This window comes from Venturia canescens, chromosome 1 (assembly GCF_019457755.1).
Source record: "Venturia canescens isolate UGA chromosome 1, ASM1945775v1, whole genome shotgun sequence".
Classification (NCBI taxonomy): domain Eukaryota; kingdom Metazoa; phylum Arthropoda; class Insecta; order Hymenoptera; family Ichneumonidae; genus Venturia; species Venturia canescens.
In genome coordinates, this window is record NC_057421.1 from 31902737 (window position 1) to 31926661 (window position 23925).

Sequence of the window (23925 nt, forward strand, 5' to 3'; positions counted from 1 at the left end):
CTCTTTCTACCTTTCGCTCCCCATCTTTCTGGCTTCTCGGACCCTCTCGTATTCGTGTTCTTAAGCCGCCATCGCGAGTTTTATAGGACGCACAAGAGCCCATGACCTATTTAATCAAAAAGAGAGGGAGACTCGCAATACCATTTGGAGTGCGCGACACATCATTAAAACCGACCAAGCATCGTTTTCTAGTAGTTCCAAGATCGAAACCCTTTTTCAAGATAAAAAAAAATAGTTTCTGTATTCAACAATCAATTGTTGAAGCGATAAAAAAAAATGTGCGAATTATGAAAATTCCTAATTTCAAAAATGAATGCACTAACAATTTGGAAGCAGCAACGATTCAATATCTTGCTGGATTCTCACAAATACTTTTTTATTGTGAAATAACACGTGTTCGTAACATTCCCACACAGGCGTTCTTCGGACCAATTTCGAAGAGCAAAAAAAAAGATTCTCAACAACTTTCAAACGCATTAAGGGCCATTTCTTCATGGCCTTTTCGGAGCAAAGAACTTTGAGGCCTCTCGTCGTTGAAAAACAAGCGGGGTAAAGACCAGGAGGGATCAACTTTTTCAAAGGAATATTCGAAAGAGAAGAGAGGATCAAATTTGCATAGTGCACGACCGCAAAAAGCGATGAATCGTAAGGGCTCGTGAACGAAAACACAAACAAAGTATTCCGTGAGTATTATTCGTACGAGAATATTCACAGAAACCTCCGGCCATCACATTATATTATACACATACACACACGAAATGAAAAAAGATTTAAAAAAGCAGCGGGGGAGAGAGTGAGAGAGAGAAAGAGGGCACTGCGTTCCACTGTGTGCGATCTTCACATTATTATAATACCCAGAGACAAGCTACACTTGCTTCGGACGGGCCTCTCTGGTTGCACGCAAGGATTGGTCCACGCCACAACACCCAGCCGTAGAGTTCAGCAGAGCTTTGACTCTCTTTGGCTTCGCTGTATATACGTACTAAAATATACGAGGGATCAGACGAGTGGGTACAGTCTTGGCAAACGATCTGTAAGCGCATCCTTCGTAACAGCGTTAAATTAACCTCTTTGCTATGATATAATCATCTTGATCGACCGAGAAAAGAATCAAAATAGACGGACGAGTGAAAATAAACAAAAAAATATATTAAAAAAAAAAAAAAAACATCCTATGAAGAGCAGTGGAAGTGTGCGGATACGCGTGTGTGTGAATAGCAGTCTTGCGGAATGAAAATAAAAACTTGACAACTCTACGCTGCGTTGACCGAAGCAAAACTTCCGCTTCGTTTACATCTACAATAAATCATTCAATTTTATTTGTGCAATTATGTAATAATGAATATGCGAAGATTCTGCGTCATAGAGTTCGAATAGCAGTGATTTGATTTCAGTTCCAAAGGACAGTTAATCGTATGCTACAGCAACAATGTCCGATGGCCAATGAAAACACACAGCCATTTAATTTTCTTGATTGAGTACTCCGTCCCACTCGTATCTGCGATTCAGATTTTTTTCGCGGTCGTTGAGAAAGGGTCACGAAAAAGTTCAATACAAACACAACATTGTTTCCACCGATCAAGGTGGTTCCTCCACGAGACAGTTAAATTAGGAAATTATTTAAATTTGGCATACGTATTGTTTAACATATGAACAACACCTCTATAAAATTTAAACAAGTTTATGACGCTGAAGTTTCCAACGTTGGAGTCCAACGAAATGATCGAAAGAAACTCTCCAATAATTCCAGGAATTTCCCTATTTTGTTCTCTGCCGAATTTGCGATTCGTAGTTTTTCAAGCTGCACCAACGATTCGTGAAACAAAAAATTGGTGAATTACAAAAGTTTTTTTCGTTCATTTCGTTGGACTCCAACGTTGGAAACTTCAGCGTCGTAACAAGTTTCACCATCCCGAACCCGAGATATATGTAATTGAAGTTGACTCAATTAACACGTAACACATGTACCATGCATAGGCAAACAGCACATTATTAATTCCACCGCTAGTACTAAAATTAGGAAGTTTATAAAAAACGAGGAGGAGCTAGAGCAGGATATCACAGATATTGTTAAAAAAAAATCAAGGTCATTGACCATCTAATTTGACAGATATTGTCTCGAGAAGGTTTAGGCCGCATACGATATATTTTGCAAGCGAACAATCGCATGTCGTCTGTATAGGCAACCTTTTCTGTGTGTTGAAGCGTAGCCCGGATAGTTCCGTCTAAAAATTAACTCGCGATGACAGATCGAAAATACTTTTAGAATAAATTTTTCACCATCACACATGCGCCGAAAGTTAAACTTTCCGAAATCGGAAGGTTGAATTTTTAGTGCACATGTGGTGAAAAATAGTATACACTCCACGCGGGAGTGAAATTAGACCACCTCAAACCGCGCGCTTATCACCCTCGCCTTCGACTCGGGTGACAATTCTGCCCGCGGTTTGAAGTAGTCTACTTTCCCTCCCTAGGTGTGTAATATACTATTACGAAAGCAAATGATATTTTACAAAGTTATTGATTACGATATCCGAACGAATTATCAACCCTTTTAATATATGCAAACGGTACATAACTTTTGGTTGGGGCTGTCGTGGGGGATCGACCTTAATTTTTCAGCATTTCGCATTATTGTAGAGTCATGGACGTACATAAAAATAGAGAAGTGTTACCGTGTGCGCGTTTGCACAGGTAAACGAGTGTTTTTAATGGAAAAGTTCGTCACAGAATTGAAAAGTTTACAAACACATATTTATTCTGATCGCACTTATAAACGCACCGCTTTCTATAAAAAACACACTTCTGCATCTCGTAATTTCTGTTTGTTCAATCCCGCTCAGATATTAATCGTCATACTTGTGATTATGGCTTCATATTTTTCTGCTCGAGAGCCAGCAGAGCTGCAGCTATCGCGAGTGTTTGTACATTCGCGAAAAGATCGCAAATCGCAACAATAATTGAGCCTCCTGGTACGACCTACAACAGGAACAGTGATAATCACAACGATAATAGTGAAAAAATAAAAAATAAAAAAAAAAGAATAAATAAAAAAAAAGAAACAGTAATGACTGAAGGAAAAGGGGTTGATTCAAATCCATAGCGAACTCGCGAAGGATTCATCGAGATATGTTATGCGTTACTGGCAAGTTCAATCGTTAACTATACTCACAAAGTTTGCTTAACCCAGATAGTACTGTTTACTGGCTCGTTACGAAACCTCGGACTCGAGCAGGGATGTATAAAATGGAATTATTACTCTTCCAATCGCTCATGCGAAGAACCCTTTTTCGCGTCGTACATTGAGAGAAATTTCTCTACACTGAGGAATCTCGTAATCCTTCCGAATGATACTCCAAATCGTGTCAAGATTGCAGATCATTTTAACCGGAACATTAAATTGTCGACCGTTTTGAGCACAATAAAAAATTCCATTTGTAATTAAAACGGAAGCGAGTTAAATTTTTCGGCAGTTTTATAATGGTCGATTCGAGCGATAAATGTCAGTTTTATTAATTAAGGTTATCCGGTAATTTCCTCTTTTATCATTATATTGAGGGTTTATCGTGAAGCGATTGCTCCATAGGTAAAACTTAAACGAGGTTAATTTTGCGACGCCCTCGGAATGTGGTTGCGTAAGAAGGGTGAAGCGCAGGGTGGTGGTGCTGGGTTGAACGCGAACCTGTTGCATTCAACGCTACATCTATAAGACGATTCACGTGGGTGGTTTTCAGTGCCCAAAATCCTCGAGAGCGCTATTTCGCGATGTAAAAGCAACTTTCGTATGAGCGTATATTTTTGGTTGCGGAAATTGGGGCACTCGAAATTCGAACCCTTTATTTTCACCGTCGCTGTGGATTCCTTACATTTTTTTCCATGTGTAAGACAGTTTGTATCAGGAATTTATTCGGGTTCGTGAAAGGAGGAATACCTTAAAAAGTAGTTTCCAATTTCTAATAGATTCTAATAGATTTTTAATTTCTAATACAAGAAATAATTTCTAATTAGTCAAAAAAATTTCGAGTCATGAAAGTAAACGTGTGAAACCCCGTAATATAAAATATGGAATATCCTAAAGACATAATTTATTATCAAATATCAATTAAGGGAACGATGATGCGAGCTGAATAATTAAACCTTTAGTTCAAAAACGATTAGTAGTCACGAGTTTACTCATTCGTTCGACACGGTAATTTGAGAGCTAAACAAAGTACGCATATTATCACACTGAGAAAAAAAATTGTTGATTCAATACCAATTGATGTTGTTGGAAAAATGTTCTTCATTTAACTGCAATGCTTTCGAAGAGAATAAATCTGCATTATGATCTAAAACTCTTTTTTTCGTTTATTCATATTTTACCCTGTGATGAACCTCATTGGAACAACGAAATGTATTTTCTTAGTGCATTATCTTATAGTAAGTTATAATTATTTACCTTCTCTTTTCCATGTTTCCATATATGTATCCGCCGTTAGTCCTTTTATCCCTAGAACGCATGACTGGGGTGTGAGCACACCCCACGCGAACTTCAAACCACGCTCCCGTCCTAACAAGCGACATTATCGACTGATTATCGACGGATTTTTTAATACATAAATTCAATTGAAATTAGTTTTATCGTACATCATTCTTTTCGTTATAAAAAAACGAAGAAAATGGTGTAGGATAAAGTCAGTTTAGCATCGTAGGACCGGATTTATAAGCAGAAAAAGAGTGGGGTGCGTTCAAACCCCGGTCATGAGGTTGAGGGTATGAAAAAAGGCACATGAGGTGTAGGGTTATTTATACAACGAGATAAATTTCAATGCATTCGTTTTACAGTGGCGTACAAAAAGAACCATTTGATAGATTTTCGATTAATTGAAAATGTTTCAATCAACGAGGAATGTTCTTGAAGGGTCGTCTATCATTGCCAAAAAATATTTTCTGATTGTGACGCAGTTACCAAATGGGATATATACGCACGTACTCGTGGTTCGTCTCTCGGGTACTCAACAAAGACTTTTGCCTCCCACCGACGAGACCAACGGATGGGGAGGAGTTGAACAGAGACCAGTGGAGGGAAGAGAGTAGAAGAACTGGCCTGTGAGCAGAGCCGTGGGGGCAGAGGAGGAAGAGGAAGGGAGGGAGAGAGAAAGGCGAGAGACGAGGGAGGCAGAGGGATAAGAGACGTTTCTGCTAATGTGCTTCCGTTCGTTCGAGATAGACTGAGAGGCAAATACAAACACGAGGACCACGTGACTCAAGAGATGAAGCAAGATGGTGCGAGTGCGAAGTATAAATAACGAATGAGGGGAAGGGAGAAAATAGCGTAACAGAAGATGCGAGACTGGGAAAAATGAGTGAGAGGACGAGATAAAGCGAGGGAAGGGGTGAAAACGAGAAAGAGAGAGAGAGAGAGAGAGAGAGAGAGAGAGAAATTCATGAACCGGGAAGAACCGCGAGAAGGCTCGGGAGGAGTGCACAACGATGAATTTTGTCGCGGTTGAAAAACCTGCTGCTGCATCAAAACGTGCCATGATCACTGCGCGGTAAGAAAACGAGTGTCTCTTTACTTCGTGTTCATGCAGTACCACCGAGAATGATCGAAATATATTTCTCGTAAAGCGCTAATTATGAAAGCTTTTTGCCAATTAAGCGTCGAAGCTATGTGCAAAGAATTGAAAAATGAATTCTGCCAGAAGAATTTTTCTATTTATGAAATACAATTACCTCAAGTGCCCAAAAACGTTCTGATACTTTGGAAAGAATTGGCTGCTTCCCACCACTCGATAATGAAATTGTGGAAAATCTTAAATTTCTGTTAGATAGAAAAATGAAAAACGGGATGCGAAGCGTTATGTAAAATATACTTCGATATCGTTATGAAATGACGAACAAAACGCATGCGTTGGAGCGATCGCAAAAAAGGGGGTATCAAGCTACGAAGAAAGAAATAAAGAGAGCAAAGTAGTATAACGACGGTGGGGCAGAAGAGAACGTAAAGGACGCTGCACCGAGCCATTAGGGGGAGAAAGAGAGGAGTGGGATAAATGGCACGCGAGGTCATTGCCTTGTGAATCTCTGGATCGGATTTGATCGGAATCGATCTCACGGAGACGCGACAACAGGAGAGAGCGAGAATGTGACTTCGAAGAGAGTACTTCTTCTTGACATCAAGGAAAACAAACGTTGCCAAAAGCCCGCCCAATTTTTCGAGAACATATTCTATTGTAAAAAAAACTTGAACGTTGCGGAAATTCGTAACAAAAATTCGCTGCGCACAGACTTTTTCTTTTCTTCTATATATAAAACACTCTCAGTTTTTCGAGTAGTTCGAGTTCGTTGGTACCAAAGTTCTCGCAATTTCGAGCTGCTCATGAACAACCGGTCGGTGAGCGCGACGCTTCCGGCACGACCCTTGGATTTGAGCGTGCGCCTAAACCGCCAACCGGAGAAATTAGCCGGATACCGGCTGCGGATCGATCAGCTTTTTCTGCAGATCCCTTTCGCACTTACTTAAGGAAAGAGATACAGTTAAGGGCTGCGAGTTGGAAAAATGGGTAGCGGCGTTTTAACAGAGCGGAAAGATTTGGCAAAATATAACTCAGATTTTACATCTCACAATTCTAACAAAAGGGAATAAAATCACAGGGATTTCTTTAACTCTGTCGATACCGTGCTTCGTATTCCCATTGGAAATAATATCACTGGAGAGTATTCTTGAAAACGTTCATCATTTCCAGGAAGGACTTTGATAGGTGATTTCTTAACAATCCTTATATATTTTTCATATAAGGATACAGCATCATGTTCTCCGTTTCCGCAAATAAAACTTGAAGATATAATAAATGGAATTATCTTTGACTATTTTTCAAGTCTTCGGCCGCGATGTTACGATGATTTTTCTCATCGGATTTTCCTCGTTCTTCAAATTGTCCTCCGCCTTTGCTTATTTCGCCATTTTTCTCATACGCCCCGGATCAGATACTCGCATTTTTTTCCGTGTTCTCCGATACACCAGATCAAGCCAATAATTCCTCAGCGTACCAGCTCGTAAAATGTCCTCATCGTCTACAAGAGTGCGTGCACCATTGAATTCGTATATCTGTACATTCTTCTTTTTTTTTACAGTCTAGCATCGGAATCGAGCCAAGATGCTTATTACTCGAGGAAAAACAAGCAGCAACAAGTGCATCGAAGAGTAAACCATCAAAAACGGTTCAGCAACACGAGAGTGTATTATAAAGCTAACATAAAATCGATACAATCATTTCCTAGGATAATTGCGTACATATTTTTTTGCCAATGAAAAAGTTTAAGAAATTGAATAAGTGTACGAGCAAGTAAAAACAAATCGATTCAGTATAGGGAGGAGTAAAGGGTCAAAAAATATCAGTTTATCGAAACAAAACCATTTGGGAGAGCCTACAAAATAGTCGAAAGGCAAGCAATAATAATCCTAAAAATTTGAAGTTGAATGAATCGATGTTCCTCCCGGATTTTCAACAACGAATCAATGTAGATGGGTCATGGCTACGTGATCTTTGCACCAACTATATATTTCTCGAATTTCAAAACACGAAAATTGAAAATAATAATTTTATTATTTGAGAAATATAATCGTTGGAGAACCGACATTTTTGTACAATTTTATTATTAAAAAAAAAACACTGGAAGGAACACTTCTGTTGATGTTACGCTGTCAGTTTTGTTTACAAAATTTATAGGTTATAAAGTGAGTTTACTGTCCAAAGTAGTATTGCAGTGTAGGAAAATGAAAAAATGAACGATCAAAAAGTTTATCGCGATAAAAATGGTCGTTTTGTAAAAATTGATAAAATAATGGTGGCAAAGCAAACCAGCGGCGAAATATGACCAAAAGATTGAACTAACGTCACATGAGAACAAATTTTGAATGCAGCGTTGCCAAACGTTACCAATTCATTTGTCATCTAATCCGAATAATTTCTCATCAGATATTTTAAAATATTTCAGCCGATTTTCAACGTTAAGCTTCATAAACTAAAATAAGTATGTATTCTTGAATATCCACAAAATACAACGATCGATTTTTTTTTTGCGAATCTTGGATGTAACTAATGAAAAAAATTCAAAAACTTTTCATGTGTGTCCGACTTTAATGTGCCGGAGTGACAAGTGTCAGAGAAAAGTCGATATTCAATAATGAATTTGCTGCTAAACCACATGGTAATGAGCCTCCAAATTTTGCAAATCCCATCCAGTACGTATTCGCATTTTTGCCTACAAAAAATATCATCGCGTAATCTTGGATAGCGAATATCTACCTTAAACTGCGCCAATCGGAATGTTCCAAAATTCAAGAAGTTTTTCCTTTCTTTCAATCGCGTACTCAACTTTTTTCTAGTCCCAAAATTTTACGAAACGTCGTTGAAATTCTTTAAGTAAATTCTACTCGAAATCAGATGAAGTTGCGTCGAATAGCATAGGAAAGTATCGGATGTCTGGAGAGTCGATAATTTATTGAATTCAATGATGAGTGAGATGATCACACTTCATTGAGCATAATATGAAGGTGCGCACACGCGTATTATAACGAAGATAAAGTTAGTAATACATTACACGCATGACACAACTAACGCGCCGTGAAAGACTCGTTAGAATAAGAGTCAAGGGTAAGTTACGTGAGTACGAGGCGTAACGTTTTACATTATTATATCACATACTACCTGTATGCTCTCGAATCACGTGGAGGCGCACGTACGGGCGCCTGTTGCACGTCTCTATCTCTCGCTCTCTCCCTCTTTATCTTTCGGAGTGCAATTGCGTCATCGCGAGTAGTGGCAAAAGTGCATCGAATGTACTATTCAGTATGCAATCGGGACATTCCTATATGATCCTCGTATCTTGAGATGCGGAATTGATTGCAATATACGTATGTGGATCTACCGTACTTTGGATGATAAATTTATTGGGATATCCCGCGCAGAGTTTCCCTGTTTTGTTTAATTTAATTAGTGCAAAGTCTGGAAGAGTGTTGAATTTGAGGACAAATCGGAGCCAAAGTTATGAAAAGAGTTGGAATGTTACTTTTTGACGTTACAAAAATAAATATTTTGGTATCATTCGTCAGGGGGAAAAAAGGTAAGACAGGGACGTTGCAGCGTGTAATTTTTGGCGGATTGAGGTAGGAATACGTCGCGAACAAAGTCATATCGCGTCGCGCGGTTTGACTCTATAAAATCAAGAACTCCCGGTCCGGTAGAGCGGCAGTGAGAGAAAGAGGAGTCGACACGAAGGTTTGTACAAGCGGAGAAAGAGATCATGACTGAGAAGCGAGTGAATGGACCGCTAGAGAGTTCTACACTTAAGGTAAGCGACACCATTATTGACTCTCAGAAGAGACGAGTTTGCACAGTTCGTAGCACGTATACTTGCATTTCTTTCTGCCTGAAACGCGACTGCGCACAAGGAGAAAGCCAAGGATTATATACGGGGACGAGAAATTGAATGTTTGGGAGAAAAAAAAAGAAAATTTGGGTTCTTCAACTCATTGGCGTCTAATGATCATGCGACTTGGGCTGCACGACTGTAACGACGAAACAATCATCATTTTGCCTCGTTGCGTAATGAAATGTCATGCGTTTTATTTGCTCTCTAATGTTCTTGCCTGATGACTTTCCTTCTACTGTCCTTGACTTCCAATTTACTTTTTTCCCCGTTCATTTTTCGTACGTGATTTTGTCCTCCTCACTCCTCAGTTATTCCATGCACTTACTTTTTCCCTCTTCAATCTTCCTCTGTAATTTCTGCCTACCGTTCTAATCTTTTCGAATAACCTCGAGTCATTTTCTTTTCTTCTATCTTTCTCTTGTTGAACTCTCTGCATTAGAAAATTCTACTGCACTTCCCGTTCGTTCGTCTCCTTCCCTTTGCAGTCCCTCCGCAATCCCTGATACATTTACGCTTCATACCCACACTTCAAATATCTTAATTCCTTCTCTCTCTCTCTCTCTCTTTCTCATCGGAGGGGAACAAATTGTACTAAGAAAGCGACTGGCAATCTGCAGCCAAGAAATCGCGCGAAACGACCTTGCTCCGGGCAAGGTACGACTGATATAAGATACGCAATATGCGATGGTGGGTTGGCGCCGGAAAAATTTGCTCCCCACTATCCCGACGTATGATTCGCGACGAAGGTAAAACCCGGATAGCGAGACCGGTGAACGACGATGAAAGTACTTTGCAGCGGACGAGAAACATATTGCATTTGATAGAACTGCGTGAATATACAGTCGTTTTACATATAGTTTCACGCGCGTGAAAGTATTGCCAGAGTCGTGAATAAGGCCGATTTAAATGACACAGAATTGGGTACCCGGACATTGGCACCCAAAGATGACGCTGAAGTTTCCAACGTTGGAGTCCAACGAAATGATCGAAAGAAACTCTCCAATAATTCCAGTAATTTCTCTATTTTGTTCTCTGCCAAATTTGCGATTCGTAGTTTTTCAAGCTGCGCACCAACGATTCGTGAAATAAAAAATTGGTGAATTACAAACGTTTTTTTCGTTCATTTCGTTGGACTCCAACGTTGGAAACTTCAGCGTCGTATCGCGATGACTATCACAGGCAGTGAATAATAATTTTGCAATCGATAACATAATATTTTTTCCGTCCCTTTTTTCAATGTACTCAGCCAATAATGAGGAAGACCCGATTCAATATGTTCACCCACTATCGGCATTGAATAGGTCCCCACTCGGCCAATACTCTGCCAGTACATATAGAGCCAGAGTTCCGACCAGTACTGGCTGAACAGTCGGTGGAGATGTTGGACCGAGTCTAGCACTCCAGTCTTGGAGCAGGTATCTAGAGTCGCGGCAGCGACTCTGAGACAAGTACATTTATAACAACAACATGACATGACGAGTTGCTGCCAGAGACTCTTTACCGGAGCGATAGCGTTTCCAATTGTTTTCGAAAATTTTCAAAATTTGTTTCTTTAATAATTAATTAACTATAGTATTCCAGAGAATATTATGAGTTAACGTATTTTTTATTTTTTTTTTTTGCCCAGTACCAATGCCAACTGTCGGCTGACATCGAGCAGCGTGGGCGCAACATTGTCCTGACGTTGGGCCCTTTAGTCATTTTTTCACGGGAAGTGACTCAGGACACTCCGAAGACTCGGTTTTACGTGCGAACTTCTTGGTCATGCTTCCTAGCTTCTATAAAATTAGACAAATCGTTCAAACGAAAATAAAAATATGAACCGAGACTGTAAATTTATTGGCATTACGTTTATTGATTTACGGTTGTCAATGAAGGGAAAAGAATTCTTATCGAGAGCAAAACTTTATGTTTTGTCTGGAAGCGAGGAAATTTTATGTGGAGAACAAACAAGATGCTCATAATATGTCGGCAAGTCGAAAGAATCAGAGGTACGAAAATAATCGCGAGGACGGGGAGCCTAGATCAGAGGCTCGGTGATAACGAGCGAATGGACGAAAGTTGGAAGTTAAGCAATAATGGCCAAAGAGGCCCGAACTTGAAGAATATGTGTACGAACATATTGCTTACCAAAGAGCTCGTTAGAGTGCTGCGAGACTAATCGTCCCTCCCATCGGGTTAGCCTGAGGGGCCGAGAGAAGGTTACTGGGAAAACGTAGAAAAATTCGACGTTTTGAAATCCGACGCGTCTCGAGTCGTACGGATCGTGTGATTTAATAAATGTATCTGCGTCTTTCTATTTTAATGTTTCCGAAATGAAAACGGGGCTTGGTCGAACATACGTGACCAAATGTGTGTAGTTCGATGGAGGTGACTGCGTGGCTGCGGTGGGACACGAGCAAAAGAGATCGTACGACAAGAGAGTCACAAGAAACCCAAGGAGGTTCCGTGGCCCAAGGAAGCACCACCTTCATTCTCGTTTCAACATAAGCCAGCGTTTTGGATGCGGCATTGTAAAATTGGAGCAGCAACGTGGGAGGAATCGAACGAAACAGCGCGAAAAGGGGGTGCGAGAGACGCGACAATGCGTCGCTCGTGAACCACGTGCTGGATGACGCTGAAGTTTCCAACGTTGGAGTCCAACGAAATGATCGAAAGAAACTCTCCAATAATTCCAGTAATTTCTCTATTTTGTTCTCTGCCAAATTTGTGATTCGTAGTTTTTCAAGCTGCACCAACGATTCGTGAAATAAAAAATTGGTGAATTACAAACGTGTTTTTCGTTCATTTCGTTGGACTCCAACGTTGGAAACTTCAGCGTCGTCGTGCTGAGCGTTTGATATTCTTTTCTCCGAATCCTCCTCCGTTCATAATATTTCAAGTTTGGGGCAACTTCGTATTTGCATCGTTTGACTTTTCGTTTTTAGATAGCACTTTAATTTTTCATGTCTTACAATCCAAGATTTCTTTTCTTTGCCTGTGAAAATCCAAGACCCCTTATCGACTGTTTGGTTGAAATGTTAACGGTCGAAAAGTACAGAAATGAACGTGTCGCTTATGGCCACAATGACTTACCACCCCCTTCAACCACCTTCGACTCAAAGTTTAATATATTTCGAAATTATAGTTGTCAAAGATTAAAACCACTATTTATACGAATTGAATCACGCGGAATCTAATGATACGTTAAAAAGGGGGGCAGTCGACGGCCATCTGAATTAGAAATATCGAGTTGAAGACAAATAGTTAAAGAATTTTAACATTTTTATATGGTGATATATCATGACGCTGAAGTTTCCAACGTTGGAGTCCAACGAAATGATCGAAAAAAACTCTCCAATAATTCCAGTAATTCTCCTATTTTGTTCCCTGCCAAATTTGCGATTCGTAGTTTTTCAAGCTGCACCAACGATTCGTGAAATAAACAATTGGTGAATTAAAAACGTTTTTTTCGTTCATTTCGTTGGACTCCAACGTTGGAAACTTCAGGGTCGTGATATATCTCTGATCTAATCTGTCAATCGACTACGTTCAACGTTGTCAAACGTTGCCTTTTCGCAATGCATAGTATCGAATCGTGTGAAAGACTCTGAATGAAATATATTCTGCAACGAATTCAACTTGAATATTATTCACGATTAAAAAATTAAAATAACGATTTTTTACTAATATTCTGTTATAGTATATGAAAGACCGTGATAATGCTTTTTTAAAAATACGGAAAGACCGTCAACTGACGAGTACACGACGCACACATGTACATCCTTGACGCATTATTCTTTGGGTACAATTTTTATTAGCGTTACAACGTTGATTTTTACGCGCAGTTTTTAATTCATCAAACGAATCAAAATTGCAAAGTGTGCTTTTAAGTCCTAAAAAATGTAATTGAGGGCTTCGCGCATTAATAAACTGACCAAATTTTTCGAAACTCGAAGCTACGTCAATATTGCTGCGCTCCATGAAATTTGAGAGTCGCGAGTGAGTGCTTGACGAAAAATTCAACCCGCTTCCTTTTCGGTGGAAACCATCCTGCATTCATTTTTCAAAAAGGTGAAAACACGCAAGGTTTTCGCAGACCTCCTTAAAACAACCGCTACGAAAATGTGTCTTACGGTATTGTGTCCATTTAATGGTGTAACGCGTCGCGTGTTATCCGAGGAATTTCACGCGCGTGCATGTGCAATATACATACCGCACGCACTCGTAATTCCTTTATATAAATATCCATATAAATATAGATGGTAAGCCTAGTAGAAAGACATTTACATGCCGGTGTACTTAAGGAAGTTGAGGCTGTACAGTCATTTTTTTTACCCAAAAGTTATGACCTGTACCTTTCAAAAGTTAGGCCGCAGTTTACGCAGTTTGGCAATGTTGCATACACTTTAAAGAAAAGTTGGGAAAAAAAGACGAAAAACTGGTGAAAGCTCGGTCGAAAACGCGAACGGTGACGATCCTAGCCTCAAAAAACTGCACGGGAAACAGATTATTATTAATATAATCTCAGCAAATCTTCTATTAAATCTGAAAAAAATTGACATTATTCAGCAGGCCTTGCTCGTGTTGCCCAAAAAATTTGATATTTTTAGCATCATTTTTAACGGAGATATCACTGAATGTGCCTTGACTTCCACAAGATTACATGTTACGACGCTGAAGTTTCCAACGTTGGAGTCCAACGAAATGAACGAAAAAAACGTTTGTAATTCACCAATTTTTTATTTCACGAATCGGTGGTGCACCTTGAAAAACTACGAATCGCAAAATTGGCAGGGAACAAAATAGGAGAATTACTGGAATTATTGGAGAGTTTTTTTCGATCATTTCGTTGGACTCCAACGTTGGAAACTTCAGCGTCATATTTGGCCCAAATTGTTATTGATTTTTCTCAGCAACGACGCTCCTAAAGTGTCTGAAAATTTAACCGATTTTTTTTTTTAACACTTCACTTTATAAAATGCAATCGGTTTAAAAGCGATGACACCATATTTTCATTCTAATGCCTCAACTTCCTTAAACACATACGTACGTACGATATGAGACGATATTCGATCATTTGTGCATAAACATAGGCACGAGAATCTACCTACGGATCTACAGACATACAGATATCGTTCGGGGCGCGTATCACTCGAGGAATCGCGAAATTTCTTTATGCTTTATCGCACGCGTCGACCGTCCTCCCTGCCCCTGTTTATCCCCTCTCTCGAAGAGTTGTCTCTCGCCAGGGAAACGGGCACGTGCAATTTGTTCGGCTCGAGTTAACGGAAAGTTACGCAGCTCTCGTCGAAGGAGCAGCGATATGTATTTATATTTATATATTTATATATCGATTCCATGCATGTGTGAGTATCGAGGCGTATGTTTTATAATGTCTATAGGAAGGCGTCTCAGGAATGCAGATGCGATCGGTATGTGTGTAGACTCGCGGAGCGGCGCAGCCTTCGCGAAACAACTCACGCGCCTGCTCCTGCTTTTTTCGCGATATCGTTTTCTCAGAGCTCGCAGCCCAGAGCGCAACTCTCTTTCGCTTTTCCTGCTCCGACAATTCCTCTCCCTCGCTTCAGCACTCTCGAGTTGCTCGCAGAAGAATCCCTCGCTAGCGGATATCGGCTCCGACTCAACCGACTCGCATTATCTGAGGAATATATCGACGGTTAAGAAAATTCGTGAACCGATACACCGCGCGCCGCCCGCGATATTTCACCCGAGAGATTATTCGGCTCCCTCCGTCCTCGCTTTCTCTCCGCGCTCTCGTGCGATATCGGAACGAAAATTATACACAAAACGTTTATCCGACCTATCCAGGGACGAATTAAAATACCTGCTCGATCACCTAAACCGATCGTCCTATAGGCACGCGCTCAAACCATTTTACTCTGCTTTCGCGGAGATAAACTTATTTTTTACGAGCCTCTACATTTCGGCTCGCCATTTTGTCAAAAGATTTTTCCAAGCTTCAAAGTTTTTTTTACCAGCATAATCCGCATCGAGGGAGCTTCTTGATCTTGGTGCTAACTCAAACTCCGTCGATTTAAATGATTGCGCCTAGAAAAAACGTGTAGTTTAATCAATTTAACAATATTTCCAGGGCCTCAATCCTCACAATGGCTTTTATCGCCCCGAAATATCTTTTCGCCACGGATATTTTTTAATGAACAATTTAAAGCCTCGTTTTCGACTTATATTTTTTTAAGTTTTAAGCGAGTTCATACGGTAATCGAATCAACAAAGAGATTTCAATCAAAATATTTGTATACGGTAGTGAATTATTATTAAAAAATGTCCTGTCCAAATTTTAAGGCCTGAGAATACTTTGTTCGTGAGAAAAATATTAAAACGGATTCTCCAAATTAACACGGTCTCGGTTACGGGTTTCAGTGCTTTTCCCGTCTTTATATAGGATATTTGCAGGCATTGACAAACAGTTCTTGCAGAAGCTTCCACAAGTGATAGAAAAATATCTGAAGAATATGTTAACAGCTTCGTAAAATCCATTAAATACTTATTAAGTTCGCAATTAGAAGTTTATGAAAAAGTACACAATAACATTCAAGTATATAATGAAGGTCTGGGAAAAACTTCGAGACGATTGTCTCATTAGTAATAAAAATATGTTACATTGAAGATTGATCGAAATTGGTTAAACTCGTAATAACCTCACATTTGTTTATTTCGGCATTTTGTATCTTCTTAGCTTGGCCCATTCCTGTTATGGCTTTTTATTTATACTTTTTTCTTCATCCAGTTCCCTTTGTGCTCTCTGAAGCAATTTTTTACATAAAAAAAACTATAGTGTTTAAGCCAGGGACGAATGAAATTTCGGGTTCAATCAGATGTAGTTTGCAGCAACTATAAATAATTCCAGTAATTATACTATTCTGTTACCTGCCTAATTTGTAATTCACAGTTTTTCAGTCTACACCAATGATTCGTGAAATAAAAAATTGGTGAATTACAAATGTTATTTTCGTTAATTTCGTTGGGCTCCAACGTTGCAAACTTCAGCGTCGTTCGGTCAGTGATGAATCCCCGTTCAATTAAAGTAGTTCCGCCGTTCCATGACTAGTCAAGTTTCCAACTACTTTGGGTTGATTAATTTTAAGTCTAAATTATTAATGAAACTAATAAACACACTTACATTGATAATACTTTTATCATAAGACTGTAATAAAATGCTTCAAAAATATCATAAAAGATAAAACGTATACTTCAACTTGACTAGTTAATGATTGACTCATGATGCTGAAGTTTCCAACGTTGGAGTCCAACGAAATGATCGAAAAAAACTCTCCAATAATTCCAGTAATTCTCCTATTTTGTTCCCTGCCAAATTTGCATTTCGTAGTTTTTCAAGCTGCACCAACGATTCGTGAAATAAAAAATTGGTGAATAACAAACGTTTTTTTCGTTCATTTCGTTGGACTCCAACGTTGGAAACTTCAGCGTCGTTGACTCGGTACCAATGACACATAACCTAGGGAACATTTTTATTGTACGAAAAAAAATTTATATCGGTGCAATGGCACCGAGAAAAAGTAATGGTCAATTCATTAAAAAAAAAAAAAAGCGAAGTTACTAGACGAATGGAAACACGCGAGTCAATCTCAAGAAGAAATTTGATGAAATTCCCGCGATTCCCGAATTCATCTTCTCGAATCTTTATCAGCTTTTACCAGCAATCCAACGTAATGACTGACATCCGCTAAAAAAGAAAACACGAAAAAACTAAAGTTCTTTTAAAAGCCCCGTAAGGGTATTTTTTTAATAAAGAAACGGAATCTGTGATAAACTTTCTTCGCGATAAAGATTTTTCCAAAGTTCGAACGCCGTACAATTTTTTCACAATTAATATTAGTGTCAGTTCTCCCATAGCAGGGTATCGTGATAAAAACTCAAAATTGTAAATGAAATAATTCTAAATATTGCCCCGTACGAGGCCCCGGAACTGCATGTGCTTATCGTGGCCAGGGCACCTTGAACTGTAACGCAAAAAAACGTCGAACTACTTTAATGGCTTGTAATTTCGCGTTTGCCAATAGGGAAGTTAAAAAGATTCGTTTACAATTTTGAATTAATATATCCGACATTAATTTAGGAAATAAAAATTTGCCAAAATTAGACACCCATAAAATACGATTCTACGGGCATGCTGATCAACTTTATATGAGTCGTAAAAAATGTTTTGTTTCGTTACGAGTTATTTCACATTTATATCAAAGATATTCATATTGAGATGCAAAAAAGAGCTAAACTTGGAAGATTTCTGTCTAATTCGGGCCGGTGTCATCTCGAGGGTTGTTCCAAAAATAGAATTTCCCATTCCGAGCGCCCAGCTTTTGGGACAAAAATAATGAAAGCTGAATCACCGAGAACATGCAAAATCTTTGGGAAACGAAAAATTCTCTGCGCGCTAATTCAATTCGTTTCTACTACTCAGTTTCTCCGCATTTGAAAATCCACACGCATGAAGACTCGGGGCACAAAAATACGACGCGGAAGGACAAAAAAACATGTGAAAAAGCCCGTATGGCGTGAGCGTTTATGGAGATCGTAGACGCGTATACAGATCGAAGTCCGAAGGTGTCCGCACGCGCGCCCGTGCACGCGGGGAGACGAAAAAACGAGTTGGAGTAACTGTAATATTGCGTACAGTATAGAAAACTTTATCTCTCCCCCCGCAAATTCGTATCCAGTTTTCTGCGGGTTCTCCAAACGAGTGTGTATAAATATATATGCAGAATTGCGAATGACACCGATACATACGGAGAATAAATGCACATAAATAAATATAAAAAGCTTCGAATTTAGAACGCCATTCTAAAAGATTCCGCATCGAAGAAATTGATCGTAGAATGAGAAAGAAAATCGGTCAATGTCAGCGACGAAATATTAGCGGGTTTCTCGTTGATAGAACTTTCAATAACTTTTGAGTTTTCATTGCGTCGAAAGTCGAAGAAAAACGAGAAAGCATTAAAAAAAATCGTAGATCAATGGGAGAAGAAAAAAAAACAAAAAAAAAAATCGAAAATGTGTACTCGGAAAAAAAAAGAAATGTTACGTCACACGGAGGAACCGAAGCTCACTCGTTGTATTTCGGAAAGATTTATCGAGAAGAATAATCGACAAATAAAAAATTAATTACGATACACGTGCGCGTAACAAGAAATCAAACTCTTAGGATTTTAATTTCTGACAAATGTACGCGTAATTCCAATAATTGGCCCGCATAAACCGCGCGACGAAATCCTCGTAACACGCGCACGATTTTAACAACAAAGTAAAAGAAGGATTTGTACACTGAAATCGTGAAAAATATACGCGCGTCAACGCGCAAATGTCTCCAGTCTACATCGATGTCTCCACGAGAGTGGAAAACCTTCGTGCTCGCGGTCTTAGACCACGATCGAGACACAACAGTTTGCAAGGTAATATATCCGTTACGGTTTCGCGATTACTTATCACTCGGCGGGAGTGCATTGAAACTCGGTATGTTCGAGCTCGAATAATGGATATCGGTATCGAAAAACTCTCGTAACGAGCATTCAACGGTATTAATATAATCGTTACGGGTTTACCCGGTGTACATGGATCTTGCGAAGAAAAGATTGCAATGTGGCATCATGCCGTTGTCATTCTCAATGTTGAAATCTCCTTTTCCTCAAGATTTATTACTACGCTCGTCGCCAAAATTCCTTGATAAACGCAATATCGAGTAAAACTACTTTGATTCTGGTTGCTGGATTCACTGCGGGGAAACGACGCTGAAATTAATTAACGGAAAATAGATTGATGATTCATCACTTTTTCATTTCACGAATCATCAACGCGGGTTGAAAAATGACGAATGGCAAATTCGGCAGGGAACACAAATTGGCTGGAGTTATTCGAGTTTTTTGACATCATTTCGTCGCGGGGAAAATTTTTTTGTTTTCTCGTTTCGATTCGCTGAAAGTACCGGAAGCCTCAAAAATTCTGTATGCGTGCGGAATCCGCGCGATTCTACACAGAGAGAATGAAATTTGAAAAATTACGAGCTCCAATTCTTCATATTATTGTCGAAAAGAAAATGAATTTTTGTATAAAAAAAATAATATTCATTGTTCACAGTAGGAACTTTTACCGGAGCATTTAGAAAATTTTGACTGCACTGTCAAAATTTTCGTTCGAATAGCCTATTTTCCCATTATTTTTATATATGCTCAGCCCTTTGTTCACCGAGGGACTTTTAGACACAGTCCATAGTAAATAACGCGCTGTACTATATAAAAAATGAGCACCGAGCGAATTTTGACCAAAAACATAGTAAATAATGAAATGATTTGATGAAAATTTAGGAGATGGCGTAACAATCGTTTCTCTGTGTTATACAAAAAATTGCATAGTTTCGTATTTTCCCTTTTACCGCACTGAATTTTGCTCAATAACATAGCAAAATTCATGAAAATAAATCAGCGGCACAAAGTAAAATTTCAAGCAATCGCTTCGTTCATAAAAGCGGACTTTGTCAAGTAAATCTTTGTCGGAAAGAAAATTTACTTCTTTTGGGACGGCGCGACTCAACGATACAAAAATTTTCGACATTTCACCAATTTGTCCAGTCCAATTTACCAATTTTTAACATTTCGCCAAAGACACGAGTGAAATTCGAATACATCGTTCGATGTAAGATGACGCTGAAGTTTCCAACGTTGGAGCCCAACGAAATGATAGAAAAAAACTCCAATAATTCCAGTAATTCTCCTATTTTGTTCCCTGCCAAATTTGCGATTCGTAGTTTTTCAAGCTGCACCAACGATCCGTGAAATAAAAAATTGGTGAATTACAAACGTTTTTTTCGTTCATTTCGTTGGACTCCAACGTTGGAAACTTCAGCGTCGTGATGTAAGAATGTCGCAGACCTAAATTTTGCCTGTCGTACGTAGTAAAATTTGAGAGAACTGCTTTCGGCAACAAAATTATTATGGACTTTGGTGAAATGTAATAGAATGGCGATATAGAACAGCGCTGCTACAAAACAGCTAATTTTTTTAGCAAATTCATCCGAAATATTCGTATAAAAGTATCCGTGTTGTTGAAGTGTGTAAATCACCGATTTATAGTGTGCTACGGAATTCGGAAACGAGTGATCGACACCTACATCGGGGCAAAGATATTTTACCGTGATGCACCGTAAAATTCACCACACGCTTTGTAAATTTTAGTATGAGTACGATGAACTTCACTATTCGCAATATTTACTAAATATTATAAAACTGTAAATTTCGCAAAATATTGAAAATTTAACAGTGCGTTACTAGAATAAATATTAGTAAATTTGACAGTAAATTTCGCGCAAAATATTACGACGCTGAAGTTTCCAACGTTGGAGTCCAACGAAATGATCTAAAAAAACTCATAAATAATTCCAGTAAATCTCTCCAATCTTGTTCCCTGGCGCATTTTCAATTCGTAATTTTTCAAGCCACATCAGTAATTCGTGAAATAAAAAAATAATGAATTATAAATGTTTTTTTCCTTCGTTTCGTTGAACTCCAACACGTTGCAAACTTCAGCGTCGTAAAAACGTTTGTAATTCACCAATTTTTTATTTCACGAATCGTTGGTGCAGCTTGAAAAACTACGAATCGCAAATTTGGCAGGTAACAAAATAGGGAAATTACTGGAATTATTGGAGAGTTTTTTTCTATCATTTCGTTGGACTCCAACGTTGGAAACTTCAGCGTCACAAAATATTACTGTTTTATTATCTCCGCGGACGTTTACAGATATATTGTGAAGAAAAAACGGTCCGAGGAGTCCGAAAATGAGTAAGAAAAGTGGAGAAACTCACCTTCCAGCCGGCACTGCTGTTGCTGTCACCCTTGTCCTTGAAGTACGGAACATTTTGAACCATCCAATCGTATATTTGTGAAAGAGTTAAACGTTTTTCCGACGCGCTGGTAATGGCCTGCGTTATGAGATCGGCGTAGCTCAGATTACCCCAAGCGTTTCTCCGCGAGGAGCTTTTCTTAACGAGTAACAAGCCGCCGCTCGTACCGAGTGTTCCTTGCTGTTGGCTCGCACCGTCCTCGGAGCCATCTTTACCGATGTTAATGAGAGCACCGTTAGCGTTTGTATCGACGTAGCCCTCGGGCCTGGGCAAGGGCCAAGTGTTGGAACGAGCTCGCGTCTGTGGCTCGAATCCACTCTCGTGATCGAACGGCAAGGCTTGCTGCTGCTGCACGTTCACCGGAATTGGAATGCTCTCGGATACCGGCACCGAATCCATCATGCTGGGCTCGTCCATCCTTATTGATCGCCTTTTTTTACTTATTTTATCGATTCCCAATTTACCGATCCAATGTAAATTAGATTTTCCTACTCGTTTCTAATTGTTTATTCACTATTTTATTGTTACGAATATTTTTAACTATTCGGGACACTTCGATTCCGAAGGTTTTACAAATTTTTTTATACAAACACGCCGCGCACTTGGAATTGGAGTACTGTCCGATCGTCCAATTTGATCGAACCTCTGGATAGCTTTTTTTTACAGAGTTACAGTCTGCCCACTTATTTTTTTCAACTATATGGAACCATCGTTAAACCGTCTGATCCTACGCTCCAAAAATGTTCAATCTTCTTTATCATTCCACGAGTTCTACGAGCAAAAAAAACATATTTCTTTGAAGTAAACTCCGAGGCTTTCTCGAAGGGCGGAAGTGAGAACTGAAAAGAATCTCTCCCATCGGCGTTCCCACGAAATTCCACCGGAAGAAAATCGAGCGAAAAATATTTGCGAATTCGATAAACAATTCAAAGTCCTCGTGCGAGAAAAAGCTCGAGAGAGTGTCGTTCTATCGGGAGGAGGAAAGACGGGAGGAAGCCCCGCGACGGGGAACGCGGAGCAGCGCGAGCACAGCGGGAGTGCCGAAGGGAGTGGGACGGCGAGAAGAGAGAGGAAGACGGGACTCGATAAACACGTGGTTGAGCGCGGTGTGTTTACGATGCTCAGGCCGGTGGCGCTCTTCGACTTGCTTACTACGCGTCGTTCGAGGGTCACGTGAACGTGTTTTCATGCTTTCTCACTCTTTCTATCTTCCTCTCTGTCTATCATTCGCGACAAGTGTGTCGTCCGTTGAGCCATTTTTTCTCCCTGTTCTCGTTGCGCTCGAATTTTTACGTCAAATAATACAAAATATTCCGGATTCTTAAAATACGAAGCCGCGAATACTTATCATTTCACCGGTCTCATCGTTTGCATAATTCATCATTTCAAATCTCGCTCCGGCGTACACGCATTTTTTTCATGAGCAGGCCTATCGACTCGCCCATCTCCCGTCATTCTTTATACATTTTAGCGAGATTCAACCTGACGATCGTACACGCATGCTTTTTAATTCAATAAATACAACATCTTTCAAGCCGATCATTGCGCATCTATTCTGAGAAGAAACGAAAGCACAAAATGTACGTGAATCCTCGATTTTTCGTACACGCGTTGCGCGCGGCGCATAATTTTCGTTCTCGCACAGCGTAGAACCAAAACCCGATTCCATTAGTGCGCGTGTGCGCGTGTATGTGTTCGTTCGTGTCGACACTAGCGACTTTGGCTCGATTCTCTTTCGCTTCCCACTCCTTCCTTAATCCGTCTTTTTTATACACCTATGGAACGTTCACACGGACATACCGAGTCGCGTTGAATGCCGCCGGTTTCACTTTCGTGTATAGTGTAATAATATAGAAAATGTGACGAAACGCGCTCGGGCGTTTGTGGCGAACGCGATTCACGCAGCGTTGACTCTCCTTTTCTTATTTTTATTTTATTTTTTTCGCATATAAATACACACTCGTATGAGAACGTTTTGTATTTTTTTTTTTTTTTTATTCCCAGTTTACAGTGGATAAAACTTTGAGAAATTTGGCGCGTGAAATCAATCTTCGTCGATCGTATTCTACCCCTTTTTGCAAATTCAATACCGAATAAAATCATTGAAATTTCGTCCGGTGTTTTGAATTTAAAAAACAAACGAAATTTGAATATGTTTTTGGTCCTCGATTGTTGGGCGTATCGCGCTCTCGGACGGAACGGGCTGAATTGGCACGGAGCCGGGGTTTCATCTCTGACGTGAGAATAAAAAACTTTTCATTTATCGAATTCCTGTATCGACCTTGAAAATAAGTTTATCTGAATAGAGCGGGCAAATACCGTTGGTCGGTCGCGTTTGGCTAAAGCTATTCGATATATTCGTGCGCGCCGAGCGGCGAGGCGTGTGTGTTTGAAAATTCAAGCGGGGAAGAATCTCAAGGTCGTCGTACGAATGAGCGGGCGCGCGCGTCAGTTGAAAACGCCGAAACGTTAGGACGCGCACGCGCAATTATACACTTTTTCTTTTTCCACTAGCGCGAGCCCATCGGTCGGTAACTCACGAAAATAAAAAATCATCTAAATTGTACGAGAATTAAAAGCTTGTTCGTCCCGTTCAATTTGTGTGCGTGGAATTATTTAAACGAGAATTTCCA

At 39.7% G+C, this 23925-nt stretch overlaps 1 protein-coding gene across 2 annotated transcripts in view; it reads right to left on the reverse strand.

Moving 5' to 3' along the window:
- Nucleotides 1–23925, reverse strand: part of LOC122406039 (forkhead box protein O-like) — a 126216-nt gene that overhangs the window by 100744 nt on the left and 1547 nt on the right. For both annotated transcript variants that reach the window (XM_043411199.1, XM_043411194.1), the window contains one exon: nt 21254–22063. In XM_043411199.1, coding sequence (XP_043267134.1) covers nt 21254–21709 — 456 coding nt within the window. In that variant the 5' untranslated portion in view covers nt 21710–22063. The remainder of the gene's footprint in view (nt 1–21253; nt 22064–23925) is intronic.